The 24,074-nt window shown below is 46.4% G+C and overlaps 2 protein-coding genes across 4 annotated transcripts in view; one reads left to right on the forward strand and one right to left on the reverse strand.

Annotated features, from left to right (window-relative positions):
- Positions 1-34: 34 nt before the first annotated feature.
- On the reverse strand, positions 35-18,295 carry cnksr1 (connector enhancer of kinase suppressor of Ras 1). 3 transcript variants are annotated; one of them, XM_068726410.1, is made up of 21 exons: positions 18,080-18,295; positions 17,108-17,265; positions 15,277-15,479; positions 14,902-14,986; positions 9,220-9,261; positions 9,011-9,130; positions 7,332-7,391; positions 6,432-6,500; positions 6,216-6,341; positions 5,087-5,193; positions 4,085-4,230; positions 3,742-3,986; positions 3,575-3,608; positions 3,196-3,368; positions 3,036-3,109; positions 2,655-2,726; positions 2,326-2,396; positions 2,022-2,083; positions 1,796-1,883; positions 1,463-1,644; positions 35-1,154 (listed from the first exon to the last, which is right to left on the reverse strand). In XM_068726410.1, exons 1-21 carry the CDS (start codon positions 18,129-18,131, stop codon positions 720-722), a joined length of 2,604 nt encoding a protein of 867 aa, XP_068582511.1. In that variant the 5' UTR covers positions 18,132-18,295; the 3' UTR covers positions 35-719. The 3 variants fall into 3 exon arrangements, with proteins under 3 accessions (XP_068582511.1, XP_068582510.1, XP_068582509.1); XM_068726409.1 differs by having other exon boundaries at positions 1,463-1,641; positions 5,087-5,196; positions 18,080-18,294; XM_068726408.1 differs by having other exon boundaries at positions 5,087-5,196; positions 18,080-18,293.
- A 5,476-nt stretch (positions 18,296-23,771) lies between these two features.
- Positions 23,772-24,074, forward strand: part of rps6ka1 (ribosomal protein S6 kinase a, polypeptide 1) — a 32,862-nt gene continuing 32,559 nt past the window's right edge. The window contains exon 1 of the mRNA XM_068726277.1: positions 23,772-24,074. This exon is cut by the window's right edge and continues 283 nt beyond it. The gene's annotated coding sequence lies outside the window, so the exon portion shown is untranslated.

Raw genomic sequence — 24,074 nt, forward strand, 5'->3', positions numbered from 1 at the left:
AAACCACACAGAAAGAAAAACACAAGCATTCATATAATGTGATATCTGCTTTATGGGTTTCAGTCTTAAACAGACGTCACAACAGTCAGTGATCATCACGCTACCTTTTATTGAGCCGATCAGTGTTACAGTGAACAGACGTGTCAGCCATCGAGGAGTCTTCACTGGACACATTAGGGACACATTAGGGACACATTAGGGACACACACAGCTGTCACACAGCTCTACCACATGGTCCATGTGTCCATACATGTGAAGTATAACGTGTCCTCCTCCACGCTTCAGCCCACCTGGACCAACAAGAGGCTACGACTGTTTCTGAAGCAAATATTCAGTGCAAAATATTTCAAATGTGTACCTATTATTAAGGCAACGTCAATAAAGAAACACATACAGTATTTATAGAACTGTATTTACATATCACACGAGGCATGACTTATATTACAAACTCTAAGAGAAGTTCTACGTTCTATCATGGGAGGAACCAGACGGCCTTAGAATAAATACATGCTGAACTGAGATCACACTTGGCGTGTTGTTCTGTTCCTTGTTGTAAACTTGTCGTGAACAAAGTTAGGTCTAAATCTGCACATGTGCATCTCAGGACTAATCCTAACGTCAGCGGGGGGGGCGGGTGGAACGCACCTCCGTCACCCGGCTGCATGGACGACGTCTTCCATGTGACTGGCTCCAGCGAACACAGCGACTTGGCAGTGACGTCAAATGTAGAAGTAGTTCTCTGCAGGTTCTCCGCTCTCCAGCATTTCGCTCAGCTGTTCATTTATGGAGTCCTGCAGCGATCCCAGAGAGAGTTCTAATGCTGGACTGGTGCTCGGAGAACCCTGCGGGATCTCGAGGAGGACGTCGGACGGCTCGGCGTCCACTAACTGCTCCCCGTCGCTGAGGCTCATTCGGTACGCGGCGTCGGATTTTGCGGTGGCCGTTTCCTTGACGGCAGTTTCCAAGGCGACCTCCTCCGTGGGCGTGTCCCTTACGGCCGCGCTGTTCGCTCCGTCGGAGGCCTGGACGGCGGACAGCCTCTCGATTTCCTGCACTAGTTCCTCGTTCTGCTGCTTCCACTGCCGATACTTTGAAGCTGACAGATCAGAGTCCTCCAGGAGCTTGTTGAGCTGCAGCAGCTCCACCTCTTTGGCCTGCAGCACACAAAGGGTGTTTCAGAGAGAATGCATAATGTTCAAATATGAAACTTCCTGATTTTGAGTGTCTGAGGAAACAAACTTGCTGTACGAGTTATTTGATATTAGCTCATTCTTATTTCCTCGTCCAGTCAAAAGAAAAGGCAGCTCACACAGTCTCAGTGGTTCCTGAATGAACTTGGTCTATGTTACTGTATATCTATCTATCTATCTATCTATAATGAGCTGCTGAAGCAGAGTGTTTGACCCGTGTCAGTGGGTCACATGACACACAGGGGAGGTGGACCCTGAGCCTGTCTGCTCACCTTCAGAGTGCTCTGCAGGGCTCGGAGCGTGTGCACCTTCTCGTTGATGATGGGGTTCTTGTTGCGTCGAATGAAGGACTTCCTGAAGTGGTCGTGTGTGAACGGCTGCTCGTGGCCGATCAGAGAGACTCCTCCTTCCTTGATGTTGTTTAACATCATGCCCATCTCATCCACCGGCGCTGCTTCTCACAGGGAGGAAGACGCAGCAAGGGAAGAGCAAACAAAGATGGAGGGAGGGACATATCAGGGGGGGATACACAGATTAAAGTACTGAATCATTGAGAGAGAAATAAGAAGAAGAGCAAAGCGCTGACTCAGTTATTCAGGTCATACCTGTTCCTTTGCTGCCCCCTGTCACCAGACTGGATAATGGCATGTTGGTCTTCCCCTTGGGGCGAGGCAGAGTGTGTGGCTGCACCTTCTGAGGCACATAATGAAACAGGGAATGATGTGAACGGAGCTCTAAACAGTGTGTGTGTGTGTGTGTGTGTGTGTGTGTGTGTGTGTGTGTGTGTGTGTGTGTGTGTTCATTCAGGTGTAAAGCTGTAACTGAACGGACCTTGTTTCTTCTGCGGGTTGACGGTGGCGTCTCGCTTTCTGATTCAGTCTCACTGTAACATTCTGTGTGAAAACAGGTGTGAAATGAATGATTTTACCATAACACTTCATATCTCTCTGTATATAAGACATATGGACAGGCTGGACTATAGTCACGGAATGAACTGTTCTTATGCTTCTTCCTATGTTGCCGGTGAAACGATCACAACCGTGAATTAACGACGGGCCCAGTGTGCCGGAGGAGTCCTGACACCTCATCCAGCGTTAGACTGAAGTCAAGTTCAACAGATTGAATGTGATCCTACCTTCTTCACTATCTGGGCCCGAGTTGAACTTCTTGTGCTTCTGTATGGCTGTGATCAGACAGTTAATCCACCTGGAGAAAGACAGATAATACAGATAAACATAGTTAATGTGTCCGGAATGTTCAGCAGCTCAACAACCGGATCCTGAACAGCCGCCTGTAGGGGGCAGTGCAGACCAGCGCCTGTTACAGTACGCTTTAACGCCTCCAACACAAACAAATGAACGAACTAGTCTGCCATTCCACGGCTGCTTTGTTAAGCTGGTCGTACATTTAATAAGAACCAGAAAGAACAAGGCCTTCGTTTGTGATCCATCTCATCAAACCTACTTGCTCATGTCCGTGACGTTGTCAGCCGCAAAGAAGAAGTTGTGGAATCGCTGGTGGCACATTTTAAAGACGCTTGAAGAGAGAGAGAACAGAGAGAGGGAGGCACAAAAAGAAAGGTTTCTCATTACAGTGAAAAGTGATGCTGACACAAACACTGAGATGAGATTCCATACATTCAGATTCAGACACAACAGGCTCTCTTCTTTAACGGTAACGCATCGTATTTTGCACAGACTCGTGCGTCACAGAACGATCGTTCACTGTGCACATGTACAATAAAGATTCTGTTTCAAACTAAACGATTAAAACACGGTTGCATCATGTCAACAGACTCCTCACGTGGATGACATGTCAGTGATCCATCATTGAGTTCATACGTACTACTTTCTCTTGTGCTCTCCAGCGCTCTCTATGCTGTAGCTGGAGATATTGACAAAGCCCCCGGCCTTCTCGTCCTGTAAAGACAGATCCCGTTTTAATGGTACGACCTCCTTCATGTGGTTCTTATCTGGTGTTTCTCCTCTCGTAGGTCTATTCCCACCTGTTGGCTGGTGTACCAGTAAAGGCTGGGCCCCTTCAGGACGAACCAGAAGCGCTGCCACTTCTGGGCGATGAAGACGCTCTCCTTCCTCTTCTTCCACAGCCAGCCGTCGCAGTCGGGCTGGGCCAGCTCGCGGCAGGAGACGCGGCGCCGGCTCATCGCCGTCGACATTCCTGGAGAAGAAGAAGAAGAAGAAGAAGAAGAAGAAGAAGAGCAGAGATCACCAAACATATTTTCCTTTACAAATTCTGAATATTCCTCTATGACAAAACATTTTAGAAATGAGAAGCAGAATCCTGATGGACCTTGTCTTCAATTCAGTGCAACTGAGTTTTGTTATTTCTCTTAGATTAACTTAGTATTACAGCATCAACGTTACCTTTTGTAGAGCTCTTCTTCGTGTCCTTATTGCCCTGAAAAGAGAAGCCGATGGAGTTTCATTAACAGTGTGTGTGTGTGTGTGTGTGTGTGTGTGTGTGTGTGTGTGGGGGGGGGGGGGGGGGGGGGGGGGGGGGGGGTTTGCACGTCTTGCTCTTTTCCTCTCACCGTGTGTCCCACCATCTCCGGGCAGGAACTGATGCTGGCCGTGTCCTGGTCGAATCCCTGAGGTGAAGAACTTCTCAACGACCCGAATCTAAAGGGCGACGGAGACCGGTCTCGTCTGAGTCCCGGGGAGAGCCCTGAACCTCCCGAACCCTCAAATCTAAAGGGAGAAGGACTTCTGGGAGACGGAGACCGGTCTTGCTTTAGGCTTGGGGAGAGCCTTGAACTTCCCACACTCTCAAACTCCCCTGAGAAAAACACAACCGTGTGACCACCATGCATCAACCATACGTCTCCATCCAAAATCCTGCTTCAACAACTGAAACACTCCCTCTGTGTGCCTCACCTGAGGCTGACAGTGGTGACAGCGCCCCCTTTTGGCTCTGATATGAAGTGAGACTCAGTCTCCCCTCTGCGTCCCCGTCAGTGGACAACTCTGACTCCTCCTGTCCCATAGGCCGCTGGGGTCCCTCTGGCCCTTGAATGGCTCTCCTGTAGTGGAACACATAGAAACAGATCACAAAGGACTCACTGGTGGTGCATTCAGGTACCTCTGAGAAGCACTGATGTCTGGTATGAGGTGACACCGTGTCCATGAGCTGTTTTGACCTTTAAGAGGATAAATATGACTGTTTTCCAGTAGTCTGAAGCTTCTTTCCTTAGACTGGAGTACCAGGATGTGACAGAGATATTTACTACCTTAATGCACCATCCCCGCCTACTCCTCCATCAGCTCACACTGCCTCCCTTCACCTCTCCATCACTCTTTTTCCTCCCTTCACCTCTCCATCACTCTTTTTCCTCCCTTCACCTCTCCATCACTCTTTGTCCTCCCTCCTCCCATCTTTCTTCCTGTACTCCCCCTGGTTTGCGTCCTTCTTCATCTCTATAAACCTCCCTCATCCGTTTATCTGTTTGCTCATCTCTTCCTCTTCTCTCATTTCCAGTCAGCTGTGGGTTTATCGGCGGTGGAATTTATGCCGTTGGCAGCGTGACCTCATCGCAAAACCTACCAGGTCCTGGCAGATTAACGAGGTCAAAAGGGTTTGTGTGGGAGGCTCGGCTCTATCGAGTGAATCCTTGGTAGTGTAGTGAAGGAAACGTGTGTCCATCCTGCTCTGAGATGCAGAGGTATCTGTCTCTAGGCTGTCTCTCCGCCTTCCCTTCATCCAGGACAAGTACTGACTTAAATACTTTAGCTACTTTAAATTAAAGCTAGTTTACGCTCTCACCTGAAACAAATGAGGGTTGAGGATCGTAAACATCCTGTTAAAATCCAGTATTTCCCACAATGACCTGATCCACGCAGAGTTGTTAAAAGAAACAGATAGATTCATTATGCTCTCACCTAAAAGACAGGGACCTGACCGACGCTGCTACCCTCTCAAATATGGAGTGCCTCGGATTCTCCTCGTCCTCTTCCCCCTCTGACCTCTCCTCCTCCTCCTCTTCCTCCTTCTGAAAAGAAATCAGCAGTAATTCAAGTACGAGAGGAGCGCACACTGAACTGGCTGTGTAGTCAGGGGTTAGTGGAGGGTAAGGAGGCGGATGTCATGTGGATCGCAATAGCAGCTTTCTCCTCAGGTCTCCAGCGACACACACACACACACACACACACACACACACACACACACACATACACAGTCTGTGAAACTCTCGCTAAGTGCAGGGCAATAAGGAGCTGATTCAAACCTCCTTATGTGTTCTCTCACCCTACGGCTGCAGCGAGATCTGAGATTAACATGGTAGTCACAAGGGGGTGTGAAATGCACAAAGTGTGTGTGTGCTTGTCTCAGACTCAGTGTGTAGTTCAGTGTGTAGTTCAGAGACAGTCGCCATAGGGACTACTGAGGATCAGGGGATTGTTGAACGGACTCTGGAGGAAGGGAAGCTTCGGGTTCCCCTGACATGAACTGTGTAAATAATCCAGTTTCTGAAATAGGACTTGATGTTTCACTCCTGGGTGTAATTATCCTGAACAGAAAGTCTAGATTATGTGTGTGTGTGTGTGTGTGTGTGTGTGTGTGTGTGTAACAATAACGCTGCTGGCGTGTGATTTCTTCTAATGGCTTCAAAGCCCACAAGCTTCTGAGGCAAAGCAGGAGCAACAAGAAGAACGTAACTGTCTGTGAGGCTCATCGTGAGTCACTGTGCACAGTGATGTTCAGTGATGATATGCACATCCTCCTGATCTCCTGTTGAACTGGGCTGGTGGAGCTATCGCGTGTGTGACACATGGATGATGCCATGATTCAAACATTCATTAAATATCAAGATATGATGAAGTGGATGGAGCGAACACACACTAAACATTCTGCTGAGGAAACCTTTTAGATATTTCTGCAGGGGAATGAATGACCATCCTCCTCTGAGGACCGCTACTAGATTGAAACCAAAGTTCTCTTTGTGAATCAGAAAGGTAGGTAGAGTTGGTGGAGTGATGAGATGAGCGGAGGAGGACTTCATTGATCCCTGACCTGCGTGGAGGGGAGCTGGACTGGGTTTCTGCGTCGGGCTAATCCAGGAATCTTCTTCAGGACCAGGGTCACTCCGTTGGGATTCTCTCGTAGCTTCTTCACGAGGTTCGCTTTGCTCCAGCCCACCTGAGGGTTATTGTTGGACACACAGAGTGAACGTCCAGAGGTTTGTCTCTAGACCGAGAGGACGCATTCTGTCTGTAGTGCAACACTCACCACTATCTGGTCGTTGACTTGAATCACTTCATCACCAGCCAAGATCTTCACATAGGCGTCCGATGAAGGCTGCAAGAAGAGAGACCAACAACACGATAAGAGCTCGTAATACATAAAACTCATTCATATTGTTCACTGTAACTTCTGGTAGTTTTAGGGACAAATGATTCACTGTGACTAGAGCAGAGTGTTCTGTATATGATGGCTTATTTATCAGCTTCTGTTAAACACAGAATATGAGCAATGTTGACATATTGATTCATATCACACCTCAATAATGGATTTGTGACTAATAACTAAAGACTATGCACACAACATTTCCATAAATGAATCACTGTAATAGCTAACTTTTACAGGGATTCATTAGAAATAGTTTCTTCTTAGAAATGTAACTTTATATCAATATTAATATATATTGTGATAAAGTACACAAATCCTTGTTGATCATAAATATAAAACCACGTTGTGTCTGCAGGATGCTTCTTTGTTTACATGCATTTGGACTCAAGTAGATGTTTATATATTTCATTTTAAGTTAAGTTTTTGCAGCACAACTTATTGGTTTCAACTTCAAAGCAGAAGAAAGAAAAGCAAACGGCTAAAAATGATACGTCACACAGAAGTACTTCCATGATCATGCTTCCACAACACATAATCCAACAGAACACACGTGACAGACCTGAGCCACAGAGTCACAGAATCCTGTCAGGTCCGCTACATGAGACAGAACCACAGAACCGGTTCACAAATGAAACACGTTGAGACGCTGTTCTTCTCACAGTGAGACAAACCAGAGTTAACGTTAATCTCTTGCTCTGAGTCACACTGCTCTTCACCACCTCAGACCCTTTGTGGATGTGTGGGCGGAGTCAACAGTGAGGGCGAATGAGAGAGCCTGACCTCAACAGCAGTTCCAGTCACGAAGTGGTTACTGGAGCTGGTGGACGTTATTTCAATCCCCTGAGAGGAACAGAAAGACACATTAGATAAGATAAGAAGGAATCAGGATGATAAACCTGCATATTAGCAACTTTGCGATACAAAATGTCGATTTCACGCATCACCGAGCCACAATGCTTCACCAGAGTGGACACACAAACATCGCTCCATCTTGTTACTGTCAGCGCTGATGGAGGCTGTGGAGACATCGATGTCTGCCTGCAGATGTATTGATGGTTCAGCCTGTGATTACCCCGCGGCCGGCCATGATTGATCGATGGTTTTGAGTCATAATGTGGGGATTAGAGCCAACTAATCACACCCCAGAGAGCCCAGGTCACATAATCAATAAGTGGAACATGAAGGGATTCAAACTTTGAGCTGAAAAGAGCACTGAGAAACTACTCCCTCATGAATAAACAACACATAACTGTTAATCTATCGATTCATGTTCAGGTAACATCCAGGTGTCACATTACAGTAAATCACAGCATTTCAGAAGATAAAGAAACTCAGACTCAAAATGCTTAAAAATGATTTTGCACGTCTTCTCCTCTTCTCCACCTCCTCCCATGTGACTGGAATACATTTAAATTTAGGGAAAATGAAAGAGGAAAAAGCAAGCTTTCACTTTTAGAAGTATTTGATGAATTCAGCAAACGCACGGCATGTTTTACACATCCTCTCACTTCTCCTTCTGTCTGTGTTTAGTTCCTGTTACTTCAATCATTTAGAGGAAAGACCTCCTCATCTCTGATCTGCTCCAATCAAGTTCTATCTTTAGTCACCTACACACACACACACACACACACACACACACACACACACACACACACGTGTGTGTGCATGGACACAAACAAAGAGTCTGCCTGATGACTACAGCATCAGAGGGGAGATCTATAGATCTATAGATCTATAGCAAAGAAGAGAAGGTTGTTTTTGAGAGAATAAGAAGAAGAGAGCTGGAAACATGGAGAACCTTCAGTGAAATGGAAGAGATGAAGAGTTGAACCAAATGATGATGGGAAACTGCAGGCAGTGATGAAAGCAGAAAAGGAATACTGAAAATGACAGAGAGAGAGAAATAAGACAGTTATTAAGGTTCATTTTTAAAGAGACGGGTGAAGCAATAAAAAGGTGAGAGGATCTTTAAAGTGATGGTGATGATGAGACGGGAAGATGCTGCATGGATGAGATGAACACACAAAGCATCCAGGGTGACCAAGTCACGAAAAAGAGTTTAAAAATAGATAAACAGCTGAAATCACCGCTTCTACAACATCTTCATATCACAACATCTTCATATCACTCGTATCAAAGAAAATGTAATGTCTGACTCTCAGTCCAAAAAACCCAAAAATGAGAAACCAGCAAGTCTCTCCAGTGGAGGAGCTGACTCGAGTAATTCATTATTCAACTAATTGTGTGAACTGAACCTTTTATATCAAAAGTAATTCAGTGCATTGAAGTAAAACTAAAGAAAAGGAGATCTCCTGACCACATGTTGAACATGTAGGACAGTAAAAGAGTTTGTATTTAATATAGTAAATAGAATGATCATCTACTCAGCATGATAACATACTCTCCATCGTTGTACATTTAATGAAGACAGAGAGGTATTAAGAGCCAGCAGGTCTCACCAGCTGATCTCCGGGGGACACGGGCACCAGGTCGACGCTCTGGAGCTGAGCCGTGTGGGTGAGAAGACCCTCAGGACTGGAGCTCAGGATCTCATCACACACCGACACCAGCTGACGGCACTAGAGCGTGAAACCAACGTCATTTACTGTCAAGAACGTCTCACTACAATGTCCGACAGTGAAGTATGAAAGAATGTACAAGTACTCACTACAGATATGATGTCCTTCTCCTTCTCATAGACGGCGGTCTCCTGTTGAGTGAAACAACCCGACATGAGTTTCATCTAAACAGAGGACCAACACGACACCACAGCAGCCGACACAACGCTGTCATTGATTTGTGGAAATGGGACGATCTGACTCAAAACTCATGTCCTGTTTCCTCTTCACAGCACGAGTCGGGAGGCCAGAGGCAGAATAGACGTCGAAAGAAGATCTCGTTGTGATTTGACAGGTGTGGCGATCGTGATATGATTTGCGAGATTAAAGGGAATGGTAATTATTTCACACCACATCCTGATTTCTACAAAAAATCTGAACCAAACACAGACGTTATTATCACAGCAGCGCTCGAGTCTAAATGAAGAACAAACACATTCAATAACATTTGCAGTACAGCAAGTGGGCAATCAATTTTGTGGAGTGTAACGTCCACTTAACCCGAGGGCTCCCACTAATCCCCACCAGCGCCACAGGAAGTCAGTGTTCAGCATCAAAGTTCCTAGAATCAGTGGAACCAAGCGGCCAGTCTGCGGTTGGGAGGACGGGGTTGATAGCGCTCCTACAGGCATCTCTATGACGTCATGGAGGAATGAGGGCAGGCTTTGACTGAAGGAGGATGATGTTTACACACTTGTGCAACACTCGATGATGAGACGAGTTACAAAACGGGTCGTGAAGAGAGACGAATCCCTGTGAAATGACAGAGAGCACGGCTCGGCTTCTGGGCTGATTAAAGGCTGTGACGCTGAGGGGAGGGGTGACAGGGTGAGTGTGGGTCACGATGCTGGTCAGTGCGTCTGTTGTGTTGGAGCGCTGACAGTTGTGAGATGGAGGACATGCGGTGTATTGATTTACACCACAACAAACCGCTAAAGGACACACCTAAAGCTGCTCAGAGCACTGCAGCCTGGTCATAGTGAACGTAGATAGGTAGTCACAGCATAAACATTTTGAACAGAACATCAGCATCACAGTCACATCTATAATCTAAAACTGGAACCTTCTTCAGATCAGCTGCTAGTTACCAACAAACACATTATTAGTGCAAACTGACCCGGGTCAATGCATCTGAAAGGAGGTCGCACAAAGGATCAATTCAGTCACAACTGCTGTCACAGTAAAGCTGTGAGCTAGATGCTAACATCGGCATGCTAACGTGCTGATATTTAGCAGATATAATGTGCAATAGTCACCGTCGTATTCTCGTGTGTCTGCATAGCTGTTGACACAGTTAACTGCGTGTTAAAGTCAGAGGATCATCACAGTCAGAGGGCTTCATTCTGTCTATGAATGTCTGTCTTTACCAATTAGGGAAATAAAAATGAACGTTGTTGAACTGTAAAGACAGCTGAGGCTGAGCTAGATGCAGAGAGGGTTCTCTGTTACAATGGTTTGAACCCAAGACGGAAACTTGTGACTTCTGAGATCCTGCTGTAAGCGTGACGCTCCAGTGAAGCAGAGGCAATATATTATATTAATATATTAATATATTATATTAATATATTAACCGTAAGGTAAAAATACGGCAACATCCAAACCTCTGCTCTCTGTTCACTGGAGGTTTCCCGACAACAGCACAACCTGTTCTGCATTTCTTTTTAACAGGAAATGACATTAATGTGTGTGCGGTGGGCGACAGCTACACTTCTGCCCTGAAGCGTTATGCATAAACCAAAATCACTCCCTGATCTGATTGAAGCCGTTTCACAAAGGTGCCCCAAAACATCTGAAGCCTATATATGCTACATCCCCGAGAGTTTCTGTGCACACACACACACACACACACACACACATGGACATGAAGCATACGACGGCTGTACAGTGAGGTCACCGTGTGTCACTGCTGAGGCAGAGACGGACTGCTGAGAAGAGGACATGTTTAGTCTCTGACAGCCTCACGCTCCCTTCTGTTCATTTCACTTTACTGAAATACTTCACTGCTGCTACTTCTACAGGAACACCTCAGGTTCTGCAATACAAGATGTGTAAACCGTCACATCAGACAGTGGAGTCACTGAAGAGATGAACCGCTTTACTGCAGACCACTCATCATATTCAACTGCATGCAGCTCGGGCACAAGACCAGCAAAATGTGCCTCTGATGTCTACAGACTCCTGCAGTACCGTCGAGAAACAACAATAATTCTACTGGACCTTTTTGAGCCGCTCTGAGCCCAAACAACAGAACAACAGAACGGAACATCAAACCACAGGTCAACATTCAAAAATGACCTTTTATTCCACTAGTTACACATTAGCCACAGCTGCACTGCAGACCATCAATAATTGGCAGAACGTGCAGCACTTAGATGTGTTCATCACAACAGAGACGCAGAGTAAACATGTCCACAAGTCACATGCATCTGCCTCAGTTCACGAGGAGAACGGTTCTGTGTTGATCACAACAGAACGTCGCAGCAGCGTTCTGCGCCTGGAAGCTGTTCTCTCACTAGAGTTGTCTAGGAAACAAAGACGAGCTATTATGTGGGCGTGACGCTCTGAAACAGGCAACAAGAATGCACACAGGCAAGCATGGACACATGGACACACACACACACACACACACACACACACACACACACACACACGTGAACAACAAGGCTCACGCCGTCACACAAAGATTCAATGACACACTCTGTTGAACAGATCTCCATTCTTTATAATAATACTTCTTTATAACATTAAAAGCTTCGCCAAGTCCAGTTCTGTCTGTCTCTGTGTGTGTGTGTGTGTGTGTGTGTGTGTGTGTGTGTTTGTGTGTGTGTGTGTGTGTTTACACACTCCGACTTGCAGCGGGGGATATTTCCTATTTGCCACCAGGTCACAGACTTGCTATAAAAAGACTGGGAGACATAACTAGATCTCTTTTACACCTGCTCCTTATCTTTCCATCCAGATGGTCACTCCCTGTCCTCGCTCTCCTCCTTGTTTACCACATCGCTCAGCGCTGGATTCCTCTCTTTTATCAGCACCATCAATAATAAGCTATAGCTCCAGCAGGTGAGGCCTTCTTCTTAATCCAGAGGGTTCATTTTCACTCCACTCTCTTTGGTGTCCTCTCCCGTCTGAATCAAGCCTCTGATTGTTTCCTCCTGAGCTTTGAGATCAGCAGAGACAGGTTGATCATTGCGTATCGATCAACCATAGAGCTGCTTTTAATATGTGTTGTTTTCTACGATGACATCGCTCCGGTCAAAGTAAAGCACTACATAACCAGCATGTCTCCGTCGATAATAGTTATTCAAGAGGAAGTTAAATATTAAATCGCGTGTAGTTATGTGTCCAGGTGATGGTTATGATGTCAAAGACGCTTTCTAAAGGTACGTTCACTGTTGAACTCACATACCTTTGTGTAATGCTTCCAAACTCATCTTTGCTCTCAGGTTCACAGTTCAGAGAGCCCTCCCTCCCGTCTCCTCCCCGTCTCTGTCTCCTGGACTTCGCTTGCTGCTTGGCTGGTTCAAAGCGGACTGAGCGCACTGTGAAACTCTGACTTGACAACTCTGCTTGTGGGATCCTAACAAACACCAGCTGACTGCAGACCGTGACCTCCCTCAGGGAGCGAGAACAGACGCAGACGCACAGGAAATAAGAGTCCTTTCTCCGGCGTGAAGGATGCGGTGCAGCTTCTGTGGAAGCAGCTCCCCAGAAAAGGACGTCAGGATGAAACCACGGCCTCCTGACGGCGGTCAGCGACGTCACAGCGAGGGCATGACATCAGCCTCAGCATGAGGCCATGACTAGTCTGTCTGTGTGTGTGTGTGTGTGTGTGTGTGCAGTGGTCAACGCTTACACCGCTGATGGTATCAGGTTCAATCTTTCTAACAGCCATCAAGGGGCGACTCCACTGTGATAATATAGAGTGTATGTCTATGAAGAAATGACCCGATTTATGACCTCAGTGAACATTGTAAACATGAGTTTATGGTCTCAATCGCTAGTTTTGTCTTCTTCAATAAAGCATGATGATTATTTTTTATTATTATTACTTGTTTTCCCGTAAAATAAACGATAAAGCAGTGTATGCTTTAAGGCGTGGCTACCTTGTGATTGACAGGTTGCTACCATCGCGTTGTCTGGTTCGGGGAGTCGTCAGCGATTTAGTCTCAGAACTTTAAACTTTTCACAAAAACCAAGATTGCAACAACCAAATATGTCAACCTCTGGTCGATGGGTGACGTCAGGGAGACTTGGTCCACTTCTTATTACAGTCTATGGTTTATAATGCTGTGATGACATCATATGAAACGTCGTTTTCTCGTCTAGTTAAACAGTTTTCATGAATAACAGCGCGGACCCTCAAACCACTGGACCCAATGGTCCTGGTTCAAGACTACTCTCTGTGAACAGTGATCCATACCTTTAAAACACAAACCAAAGCTCAACAACAGGAATTGAGCAACAATAGCTGGACATTACCAACGACAGAAGCAGTGAGGCTTTAACTGACTAATCACTCATTAAGTTCCACGCTGTCAATAAATGAAGAGAGCAGCCAGCAGGCCAACATCTGATCCACCTCAGAGTCTCCAAACATCCTATCAGAGGCAACAAGCTCTCTGAAACCAACACTTCCTTCCTTCTGGTCTACAACAATGTTACTGTTACTGTTCAGCAACATGGAGACCACAACGCTCCTTCATCACTGGTTCATCTCCTTCAAACCACGTGTGGTCGGTGTAAATTTAAAATGATGTTTGAATGAATTATTAACAACCCCTTCAAGAAAACAAGAGCATTCTGAAACATATGCATGGACACATGCAGGCTGACGCTTGAGCCGCTCTAAGCAGCGCAGCAAAAGAAGCATCACCTGGTGGGGAATGATCCAATCAAAGAGGTGAGAACTGTACCTGTCGTGCTGAGCAGGCGTCCAAAGCTGGCTGTAGAGGGCTGAATATAAGCTCTAAACACTGAGCTCCTCTGACTGCCTCCTCTCCTCGCTCTAATGAGCTCCCACTCTGTCACTCTGTCTTCTTTCAGTCTTCTTCTCTGCTGTGTGGATGTTCATCATGAATGTCACTACAGCGGGGTTCACACAGCCTCTCTGCCTGTTGCTCTCTGACGTTCAGTCAGCGACATGCACTCCCCCAGGAGTCAGAAGGTGCAATCTCTCTTTCAGTCTCCTCCTCCTTTCTCTGCCTTCCCCTTTGCTTCCTGTTCTGCCGTTCCCTACCCCCTCCCTCCTTCCCTACCCCCTCCCTCCCTCCCTCCCTCCCTCACTTAGGCACTACAACATATCCAGGCCTGTCTCTTCCAATACCTAGTAAACACTTTTCACCCTCTCTACATGAATATTCCCTCTCCTCCCCTTTCATTCACACATGTCAGACTACCATGAAGCAGTAAACACTAACACAATCCAGCCCTCCTCTTTGGCAATCCGTCAAACCTGAGCTTCTTCAAGGTACAGCTGCCTCCAGATATGCCAGGAATGTAAAGATAAAGAATTCATTACTCGGGCTCAGCTGAGGATCAGGGAGTCTGTTTGTGCTTCACACAACAGGTTGTAGTTCCTCTTGGACTATAAATGTGTGGTTCCTCTTAAGATGAAACAACCTCATGTTTCCATGAACACATGAAGTGCACTAAAGCAGCCATTTGATGGACAGATTAGAACAGTACACATGTAATCACAAGGGTTCTGTGCATCACTTAAAGGGACCAACCTTGTGGACAATGTCTCCAAGCTCTCTGCAGTAGTTGAAGATGTTCTTGCTGCTGGTGTATCCACTGAGCTGGGAGAACTGATACCTGGCAAAACAAGGATTACTGTTTCAAGTACGTCTGGATAGCGACTGGGAGGGTTCACTAGGGTGGGGGGGAGGTAGGTATCGGGTTGCTGCAACAGGTAAACGTACACCAAAACATTCCCACACAAAGGCTTCACCTCTCATTGATTTACCCACAGCCAAACCTACAGCTACACAAACAACGTGTCGTAAGACAGCAGAGAACACTCTCACAGTAAAAAATAGCTGCAGACTGGAATAGAGTTTGGAGTGCTGCGTTTATAACGGTTAGATAACTCCCTCTTTACCAACCTGTTGAGCAGAGAGAAGAGTCCTTTGGCGGAGGTGATGAGCTCCACCACGATCTGCAGAACGGCAGCGGGCAGCTTGGTGGTGCTGCGGCCGTCGTAGGTGTTGAGGCGCCAGCGGCCCTGGATGCCCATCTGGAGGGTGTGGGCAACGGCCCGCAGCTTCTCCGTCACACCGCGAAGGCTCTCTCCACCGATACCGTATGTCTGGAGAGCACACACACACACACACACACACACACACACACACACATACAAACAAGACAGATTAAAGAGGGTTTCCAAACACTCCCACACTGTAATACATAATCTGTATTTTTATACAGTGTTCGTATGTTTATTCCGGCTGGAGGCCTATACCATACGTCTCTCTCTCTCTCTCCCTCTCTCTCTCTCTCTCTCTCTCTCTCTCTCTCTGTCTCTCCCTCTCTCTCTCTCTTTCCCTCTCTCTCCCTCTCTCTCTCTCTCTCTCTGTCTCTCCCTCTCTCTCTCTCTTTCCCTCTCTCTCCCTCTCTCTCTCTCTCTCTCTGTCTCTCTCTCTCTCTCTCTCTCTCTGGGAGACGTGACTCTCGACAGCCACTGAAGCAGCAGCAGCAGCAGCAGGTTACTGTCGTGACCCATCATCGATGGTGGAGAGGTTTGGACCGGTCAGGCTTTGTTGTCACACGTCTCTCCATCATTAAGTGCTCATCCATAATTCATGTGTTGTTAATTATGTAACCGTGTACTTGAACGTGTTTGGTCTGCTCCATGTGAGCATGTGATGGTTGTCATTATGAATGAGTGCAGTGTTAGCGCTTCACAGAGCGTGCACACACACACACACACACACACACACACACACACACACACACACACACACACACACACACACACTGTACTCAATATTCTAACTGTACAGCTGTGTGCATAGCGTCTAATCTTGTCTTATGTTAAACAATTTCACTGATGCGAAGCTTTTCCGACAGTGAGACGTTATTCACTCGTTCATAATGACTTGTGTTAAACTGTTAAGGACTATTTAAATCTGTGAAACAGTTAATTAAACAATTTGACGACGAGCAGCTTGTGCTTCAGCCTGTGCTTCAGCCTGTTACAGCACCAGAGCTGGAACATTGCCTGATACTGTCCTGCCCAATTAGTCCCTCCAATGACACAAAAGCCTTTCTGGAAACACACCAACACCCACACACACACACACACACACACACACACACACACACACACACACACACACACACACACACACCAACGAGAATATTTAAGTGTTCTAAAACTCCCTCTCAAAATTGGACAGGGAGTGAAATGAAGCAGGCAGCAGAACAAACAGGATGGAGAACCCAAGCGGAGCGGGAGAGTTATCTTTTAGCCGACAAACAAACTCTCACTGACTTTGCATGTAAATTATTAGGCGCTTTGTGTTGTGCTTTGATTGCATTGGAGCGTGACAGGTCCTTTGAAGTTAATAAAGTAACTATTTCACTATGATGATACTTTACTAGAGTGAAGTGAAGCAATGAACTCCACCCTGCTGCATGGTGCTGCAGCTCTGAGTGGGAAGCAGGACTTTTATGAGTTGTGTATTTTGGCTGGAATTGCAAACGATTGTCCAGCAGCTGCTGGTTGCACTGTGCGAACAGCTGGGTCTAAAAAGTGAGTAAAGGTGGAAAGAATGACACCTCTGTGCTCTAATATCACAACATAGACGACACCACAGCATGAAAAGAGGACATCCAGCGCACAACAACACGCACAGCACACAGCCTTGGATACACAGAGCGCTGCTATGGACACACACTGAACACAAACACACACGCTTCCGCTTCGTCCCTCACCAGAGAGCAGAGCTTCTCCACGGCGTCCAGAATGAGCTCTTGGTGTCCGATCTTTTGCACTCCCAACTTCTCCAGGTCTTGACATGTCAGCTGGAGCAGATCCACACCCGACAAATGCCACTCAGAGACCGGGTAGTGATGCAGGGGGGCATCCAGACCTGGCAGCGAGACACACACACACACACACACACACACACACACACACACACACACACACACACACTCAGGGCTTCAACTACACATGCGTATAAATGGAGACCCACACAGAGTCATACAGTCACATGTGCGCACAGGTACAGACACGCAGAGAACACCAGCGCGCACACGTTGTACAACTACGAGTGAAAACAGTGAAGACATTAAAGACTTATAGAATCCACTTTGTAGTAAAATGATTATTATTATGTAGTAGTATTATCAACAGAATGAGCTTAAAGATCATTATTACTGTGTAAGTGGTGCTTTAATGTTGGAGTTGGTCCGAACATGAACTAGTTAATAACGTTGTTGGACACTTTAATCTGTAACCACGCGTCATATTTCATACTCTGATGTGTTTTGCAAGCTGTTGAATAAAGGGAGTGGATACAAAGTAAAGTATTTCCCTCTCAGAGTTACTTTCCACTGATAGCTGGAGGCCGATATGTCTAGTAGTAATACTAGTAATAGTAATATGTCTCCTACAAAACAGCATAAGAGAGCATTAGTCCACAGGCCCGTGAACGCAACACGTCCACTGCTTCTGATGACAGCTTCACCTGAGCTGTTGAGACCGATCAGAACACTTCTGTTTGTCTCTCTCTCTCTCTCTCTCTCTCTCTCTCTCTCTCTCTCTCTCGTTTCCTCATTCCACCGCCACCTTTCACTCCTAAGGGGATTTGCGGGACGCCTCTATTTCTGACTTAACCCAAAATAGCCGTGAAGCGATCAAGGCGCGAGAGCAAACAGAACCGCCCGCAGTATGCTGCTCACCTTGGAGCCACTCTCCGACTCGCTCCTCGCTCCACGACGTGATCGGCTCCATGCTCGGAGTCCTGCTGCAGTCGCTCGTTCAGATTCAAGCCGTCCTGGCTGACTTCTACCTCAATGCGCTGCTCGAGCGAGGAAAAGTTGATCCTGATTTGGAGTCGGACGATGACGAATGGCACACCTTCACACAGGCGCAGGTAAGAGTCCCCCTGCTGTCAGCCAATAGTGGAACCGTCAGGCTCGACCGGGAGCAGAGGACCCCTCCCTCCTACCCCCCCCCCCCCCCCCCCCCCCCCCCTCCTTACCTGGAGGAAACAGAAGAAAGGTGCTGCAGCTTTAAGGCTCCACAACTTCCCTCATAGTTCTACTTTCATGCACAACCACGTCATGCGCACGGCGAAGGCGCGCGGGGCCTCTGCTAGCTCCACAGCGGGTTGAGGCGGGAACAATAACAGGAACACTTTATTACCTGTATAGTATGATGTACTCCAATGCAATAGAACTGTAATAATGATCCTCCAGTGACCGTGTAGACAGAAAGCTCCACTAAGCCTGAGGTCATGTGATTAACTGATTCTTATTCATAGGAACATAATACATAATGATCCCCTTCAAGAAAAATACAAACAACTTATGATGCAACTTTCTTAGTTCCCTATAAAGACTTAAGGGATAAATGAGAGCAGCAGACCTAATCCTCTGTTCCAGGTCTGGTTGGCGGCTCTCCTGGAACCTTTCCTCTTTTATCCTCTGAACTGAGTTTACTTCTGGGCTCCAAAAACACATCCATACACTACTTTAACTTGATCAATATTCTATTAATGTTCAATGTTTTTACAGCAGGAGAACATTCCTGAATTATTTAAAGTATTAATGATTATATCAAAAGCATGCTACTGGAGGAATTATTCATTCATAATGCACTAATAACACACACACACACACACACACACACACACACACACAGATGCAGTTTATTCATAATATTGTGTTGTTGTGGTTATTCAGTTTGTGGTTTCTTGGGGAACAACCACTGAACTCATTGTTATGAATGCTCCATAAGCATGACAGAATACGCCGAGCCTCTGCTGGCTTTGGGTTCAAAGTTCCTACTAAGTTGAATGATTACTCCTATAATTAAACTGCAGCCTTTACTCTTAAAGGAGACGTTGAGTCTCTGTAGCTGATCAAAAGTCTACTTTTCAACCTCTTTGAAGCAGCGTTTGCTTTCATTCGTGTTTATGACATTGAGTCTAGAACCTTCAGGGATTCATAACTCTATGCAGTGAACCAGCAGAGCTACACTTTAAGGTTATAGTTAAAGAAGCATAGTGTGCATTGCTCAACAGTTCCCAACACATCTGCAGTTGAATGTTTCCCTACAAGGAAAGGGCAACGCCTCATGAAAGAGCTGCCGTCCGGTATCTGGCACCCCCTGCTGATGCTCTCTTTGAACCAGGAGAAAGGAAAAGTCACATTCATATGTCAGCCAACAGAGCGGCTCGTTGTCCCCATGGTATATATCTATATATATTTATATATATAGATATAGATATTTACTTTACGCCAATATTTTCAGATATTTCGAGAAAATCTGCAAACAAGAATGTCGTCCTGAAGCTCCACGTTCATGTCTGCTTCTAATCCACACGTTAGACTTAAAGCAGGAGGAATATGCTGCCTGTTACTGTATACGTCATTACACCATCACTCATGGAAGAGCGTATTTCACAGTGAATAAAGGGACTGTATACTGAATAGTCATTATGAATTCTGACTGCATCACTATTGATCTTCTGCTGAGTCAACATGTTTTCTGCTGGAGGGGAAATAACTGAGCTTGAATGTGCGACATGGGTTCACTAGTGTGATAAATTGGTGGTAGCAGCCCTTCATGTGGCCTGTCACTGATGCAGGTCTGCTGCTGCTTCTGTGTTTCCTGCTCATGTACTTTACCATAACTTCACCCGTCGTTCAGTGAAACCCAACAACACCACGATGCCTCGCCGTAGCTCCTTTGTGCTGAACTTGGTCTCAGAGCAGTGTTCTGTTCAGGACTTGTGTTTGCCCAGCCCAAATACCAGAGACTCAAACTCAAGCCTCAACATGCGCCCTTAGCTTGACAGCGCACCCATCGCAGGCCTAAGATTACAATCAGCAGACTCTGTTGTGCATCGGGAGCTCTTACTGCAAAGCACACTTTTGACAACAAAAATCAGATTGTACTTAAGCAGCGATGGAGGATTGTGTAAAACGATTAGCCTCTCTCCCGTTCTCTTTATTTATTACGATCGATATTCCTCTCCCAGTCCGTCTGCTGCCTCACTGCGCTGTGGGACACTTCTGTGACAAATGATGATTCCACAGACGTCTGAAGTACAATAACGCCGTTTGTTCTTCATCTCTGTGTGGCACAGGGCCCATTTTGAATCATACCAATGCCGTCTTCTCCTGCCAGTCAGTCAGCAGAGATGTGATAATTGCCTTTGCTCCACCATTGTACAGATAATTAATTTGTTCTGTGCTGCGGCCGCACTGATGGCAATGATCCTTGCACTGCAGACATGAGCTCAATGAGCTCAGCTAAGGAGGAATTTTTAATAAAGCAATGTTGTGGGAAGCTGACACACCCAGAGCATTACATTACTGAAATGAAATGTATTCAGATTACATTGACTGTAACTGAAGAGACCGTGTCCATGGCTGTGTGCATGCTGCACACTGTAGATAGGGATGTTTCTGTCTTTAAGTGGAGTCAATTCCTGGCTCCTGTTCAACATCAACAGCGTAATCCCTTGGATTAACTAAACAGTTTGCTTGATGCATCAACTCATATTTAATCTCTTCAGATGCAGTTCAGCTTTTCAGTTCAGGCTCGGAAAAGAACAGTCAAACAGAATCATTATCAGACACTTGTTCAATGATGTTAAGCAATATGTACGGTAGTTCACACACACACACACACACACACACACACACACACACACACACACACACACACACACACACACACACAGATCCCATATACATAGATGAAATATACACAGATGAAATATACACAGATGGCAGTGTGGCAGCAGTAATATATGAACAGGCTTTAGAACCGGTTCCACTTCATAACTTGAGCATGCGTTTCCGTTTTGATAGCACTGTTAGCTGCTGTGTAGAGCAGAGGGGAGGACATGCTGTGTGATTCATTGTTTCTCCTTGAGCATACTCGACATCGCGGTCCGTTTCCTCCACCTCTGAGGTTTCAACTCACACTGTAAAGGAGGTGAAGCAGCAGTGTCATCTCTGCATCACTTTATCTCATCTGCAGTCCGTCGTTTGGGGACCAACACTCCCCACCACTTAGTCACAGCTCAGCACACTTTGCTCCTGCGTCAATTCACCAACAATTCAGCGTTTTGCTCCATTGCACACGCACCGCGAGCTGGTCTGAGTCACATTACCCATGATGCTTCTCGTCTAGTCGAGGGTGGGGGCAGGGTATCCCCGGAGTCTCTGTCGCTGGCTGGGAGACACCTCTGAGTCATCGCTGTCACCTGTGATGTCACTGGAGCATCAGGATTTAAAGAGATTCCCTGCAGTCAGAATACCAACAGACCTCACATCCAACAGCTGTACGTCAACGGACCTCACATCCAACAGCTGTACGTCAACAGACTTCACATCCAACAGCTGTACGTCAACGGACCTCACATCCAACAGCTGTACGTCAACGGACCTCACATCCAACAGCTGTACGTCAACGGACCTCACATCCAACAGCTGTACGTCAACGGACCTCACATCCAACAGCTGTACGTCAACGGACCTCACATCCAACAGCTGTACGTCAACGGACCTCACATCCAACAGCTGTACGTCAACGGACCTCACATCCAACAGCTGTACGTCAACGGACCTCACATCCAACAGCTGTACGTCAACGGACCTCACATCCAACAGCTGTATGTCAACGGACTCCACATCCTCTCTGGCCCCTATAGAGACCAATGTATTGCTTTTTGGACAGCATCACCCAGGCCTGCTTCTCATTTGTTCCCATGAATTATCTTTGTTACACCCTTCACTTTCACAGGATCAAACCGAACGCATGAAATGAATCATATCATGATGGAGGAGCTGTAAACAGTCCTGTACATAATGGAAAAGGGGAAGAATGAACGGAAAGAGGAAGAGAAGAGAAAAGAAAACGAGCGATGGTCCGTCGCATGGCTGCACTGAAATACAAACACCAACGCTATGAGGTGCCATAAGTGTTCCCTCTGCAGCTGCTTATCCATCATGGAGATGAATCGATGGGTTAATGCAGCTTTGGGAGGGCAGGGACTTTGAATGTACCATACAATGTGAGTGTGATGGATAACCCCCCCCTCTGTGGTAATCTCACATTCCAACCCCTTTGGTGGTATTTGTCAGAAAATAAATTAGCTGTGCATTGACCTTAAACCTTAAAAGCGCTTTCCATTGACTTCCCTCTCCCTGGTGTGTGGAAATGAGAAGGAAAAGGTTCCAACAAACAGGCATTAAAATACATCTGTTGCATCACTAAATGATGGATCTTGTAAACGTGTATGTGTGGAAATACAAATCATCCAGGAACATAAGAATAGCTTGAAACATGAACGTTGTTTTCTGGAGTGAAGACACGTAGTGACGAAGTGTTGCATGTTAACTGCTTGGATGCAAAGTCCAAAAGCCTCAGGCGTGTCAAGAACATGCAAATACAAATAAAGGAACCGTCTTCCTCTCAGTGCAGATGTGTGTTTAACCTCAGAGTGCAGTACATCATCAATGCAGCAGCTTTTAAACAACACATCCATCAAAAGAAACACACCATCATACCGATTAATTTGTACATGTTTGTGTTTCCATGAAATGCCTTCATTATCTTAATTTGAATAAAAATAAATAAATATACAATCCATGCGCGGAGGCGGTTTGATGCTCTCCAGTTGCCAATAGTAACCAAAAGCTGGCCAAGAGAAAGATCCAGTCTGCAGTGAATGAAGCGGAGTGTTGGAGGGTTTTATTACATCACTGGAGATCTCAAGGACCAGCAGAGCTGCTGTCAATGGAGAGCGTGCCTCATCACTGTGATGTCCGGACAGAATCAAACAGCTCTGATCACGACACACATTCTACCCTCCATTAATCTGCGCATGCTGTTTATTGTGTAATCCATGTCATGCAACTCTTTGCAACAATGTGTTGTGTTGTTGTCAGACCAATAGGAGGTGATGTGGCTCTAAAGGCAATGTGCACTAAATACAGTTTCAGAAAAATGAATTATAATGTTGTTGTTTGGAAAAGCAGACATGAACAGTCACTGCTCACTGCAACTCACTGCAGCTCACTGCAGCTCCATCTGTTGCGGTCAGGTTTACGCACTCCTCGTGCAGCCACACAGTGCTCTTCGGTCATCGTTCATTCCATTCATGAATTGATTGAACTCAGAGGATCTGATGCTCCTCTGATGCACCTGCTGCACCACAAGCATCAAAGACAGCAGGCCGGTCATTATTATCGGGATCCAGTCCGCATTACGTATTTGCAGTTCATCTCTGCGCCGGATGAGGGCACGATCAGACCTGGGCGGAACCAGCAGAGAAGGGGGCTGGGAATCCTGCAGGAGTCCGCCAATAACAGCTCGAGTTGGAGCCTGCTCGTACTACGGAGCCACACCGAGGTCTCTGCGCTCACCGCACACTGCCGGAGCACCGGGAGAACACACAAGCACGTAAGGAGGAAGCCGTACCGAGTTCATACGGCGTCGATGCCAAAGGCAGTACGAAGTGTGGCTCAGTGCTTCAGTTGACGTTAGACCCCCGCACAGTCCTGCTGCAGGATCGCGCTGCTGGGCTGCCCCCCTCCTCTCCTCTCCTCTCCTCTCCTCGCCCGAGTAGCCACCGCGCGTATCTGGAAGGACAAGCGGGCTGGTTTGGTGTTCATGGTGCTTTCAGCTGGATTATCACTTTCAACAATTACGCAC

Source organism: Cebidichthys violaceus, unplaced genomic scaffold, assembly GCF_023349555.1.
Source record: "Cebidichthys violaceus isolate CVI_PGR_0920_01 unplaced genomic scaffold, fCebVio1.0.p SCAF_39, whole genome shotgun sequence".
In the NCBI taxonomy this organism is placed as follows: domain Eukaryota; kingdom Metazoa; phylum Chordata; class Actinopteri; order Perciformes; family Stichaeidae; genus Cebidichthys; species Cebidichthys violaceus.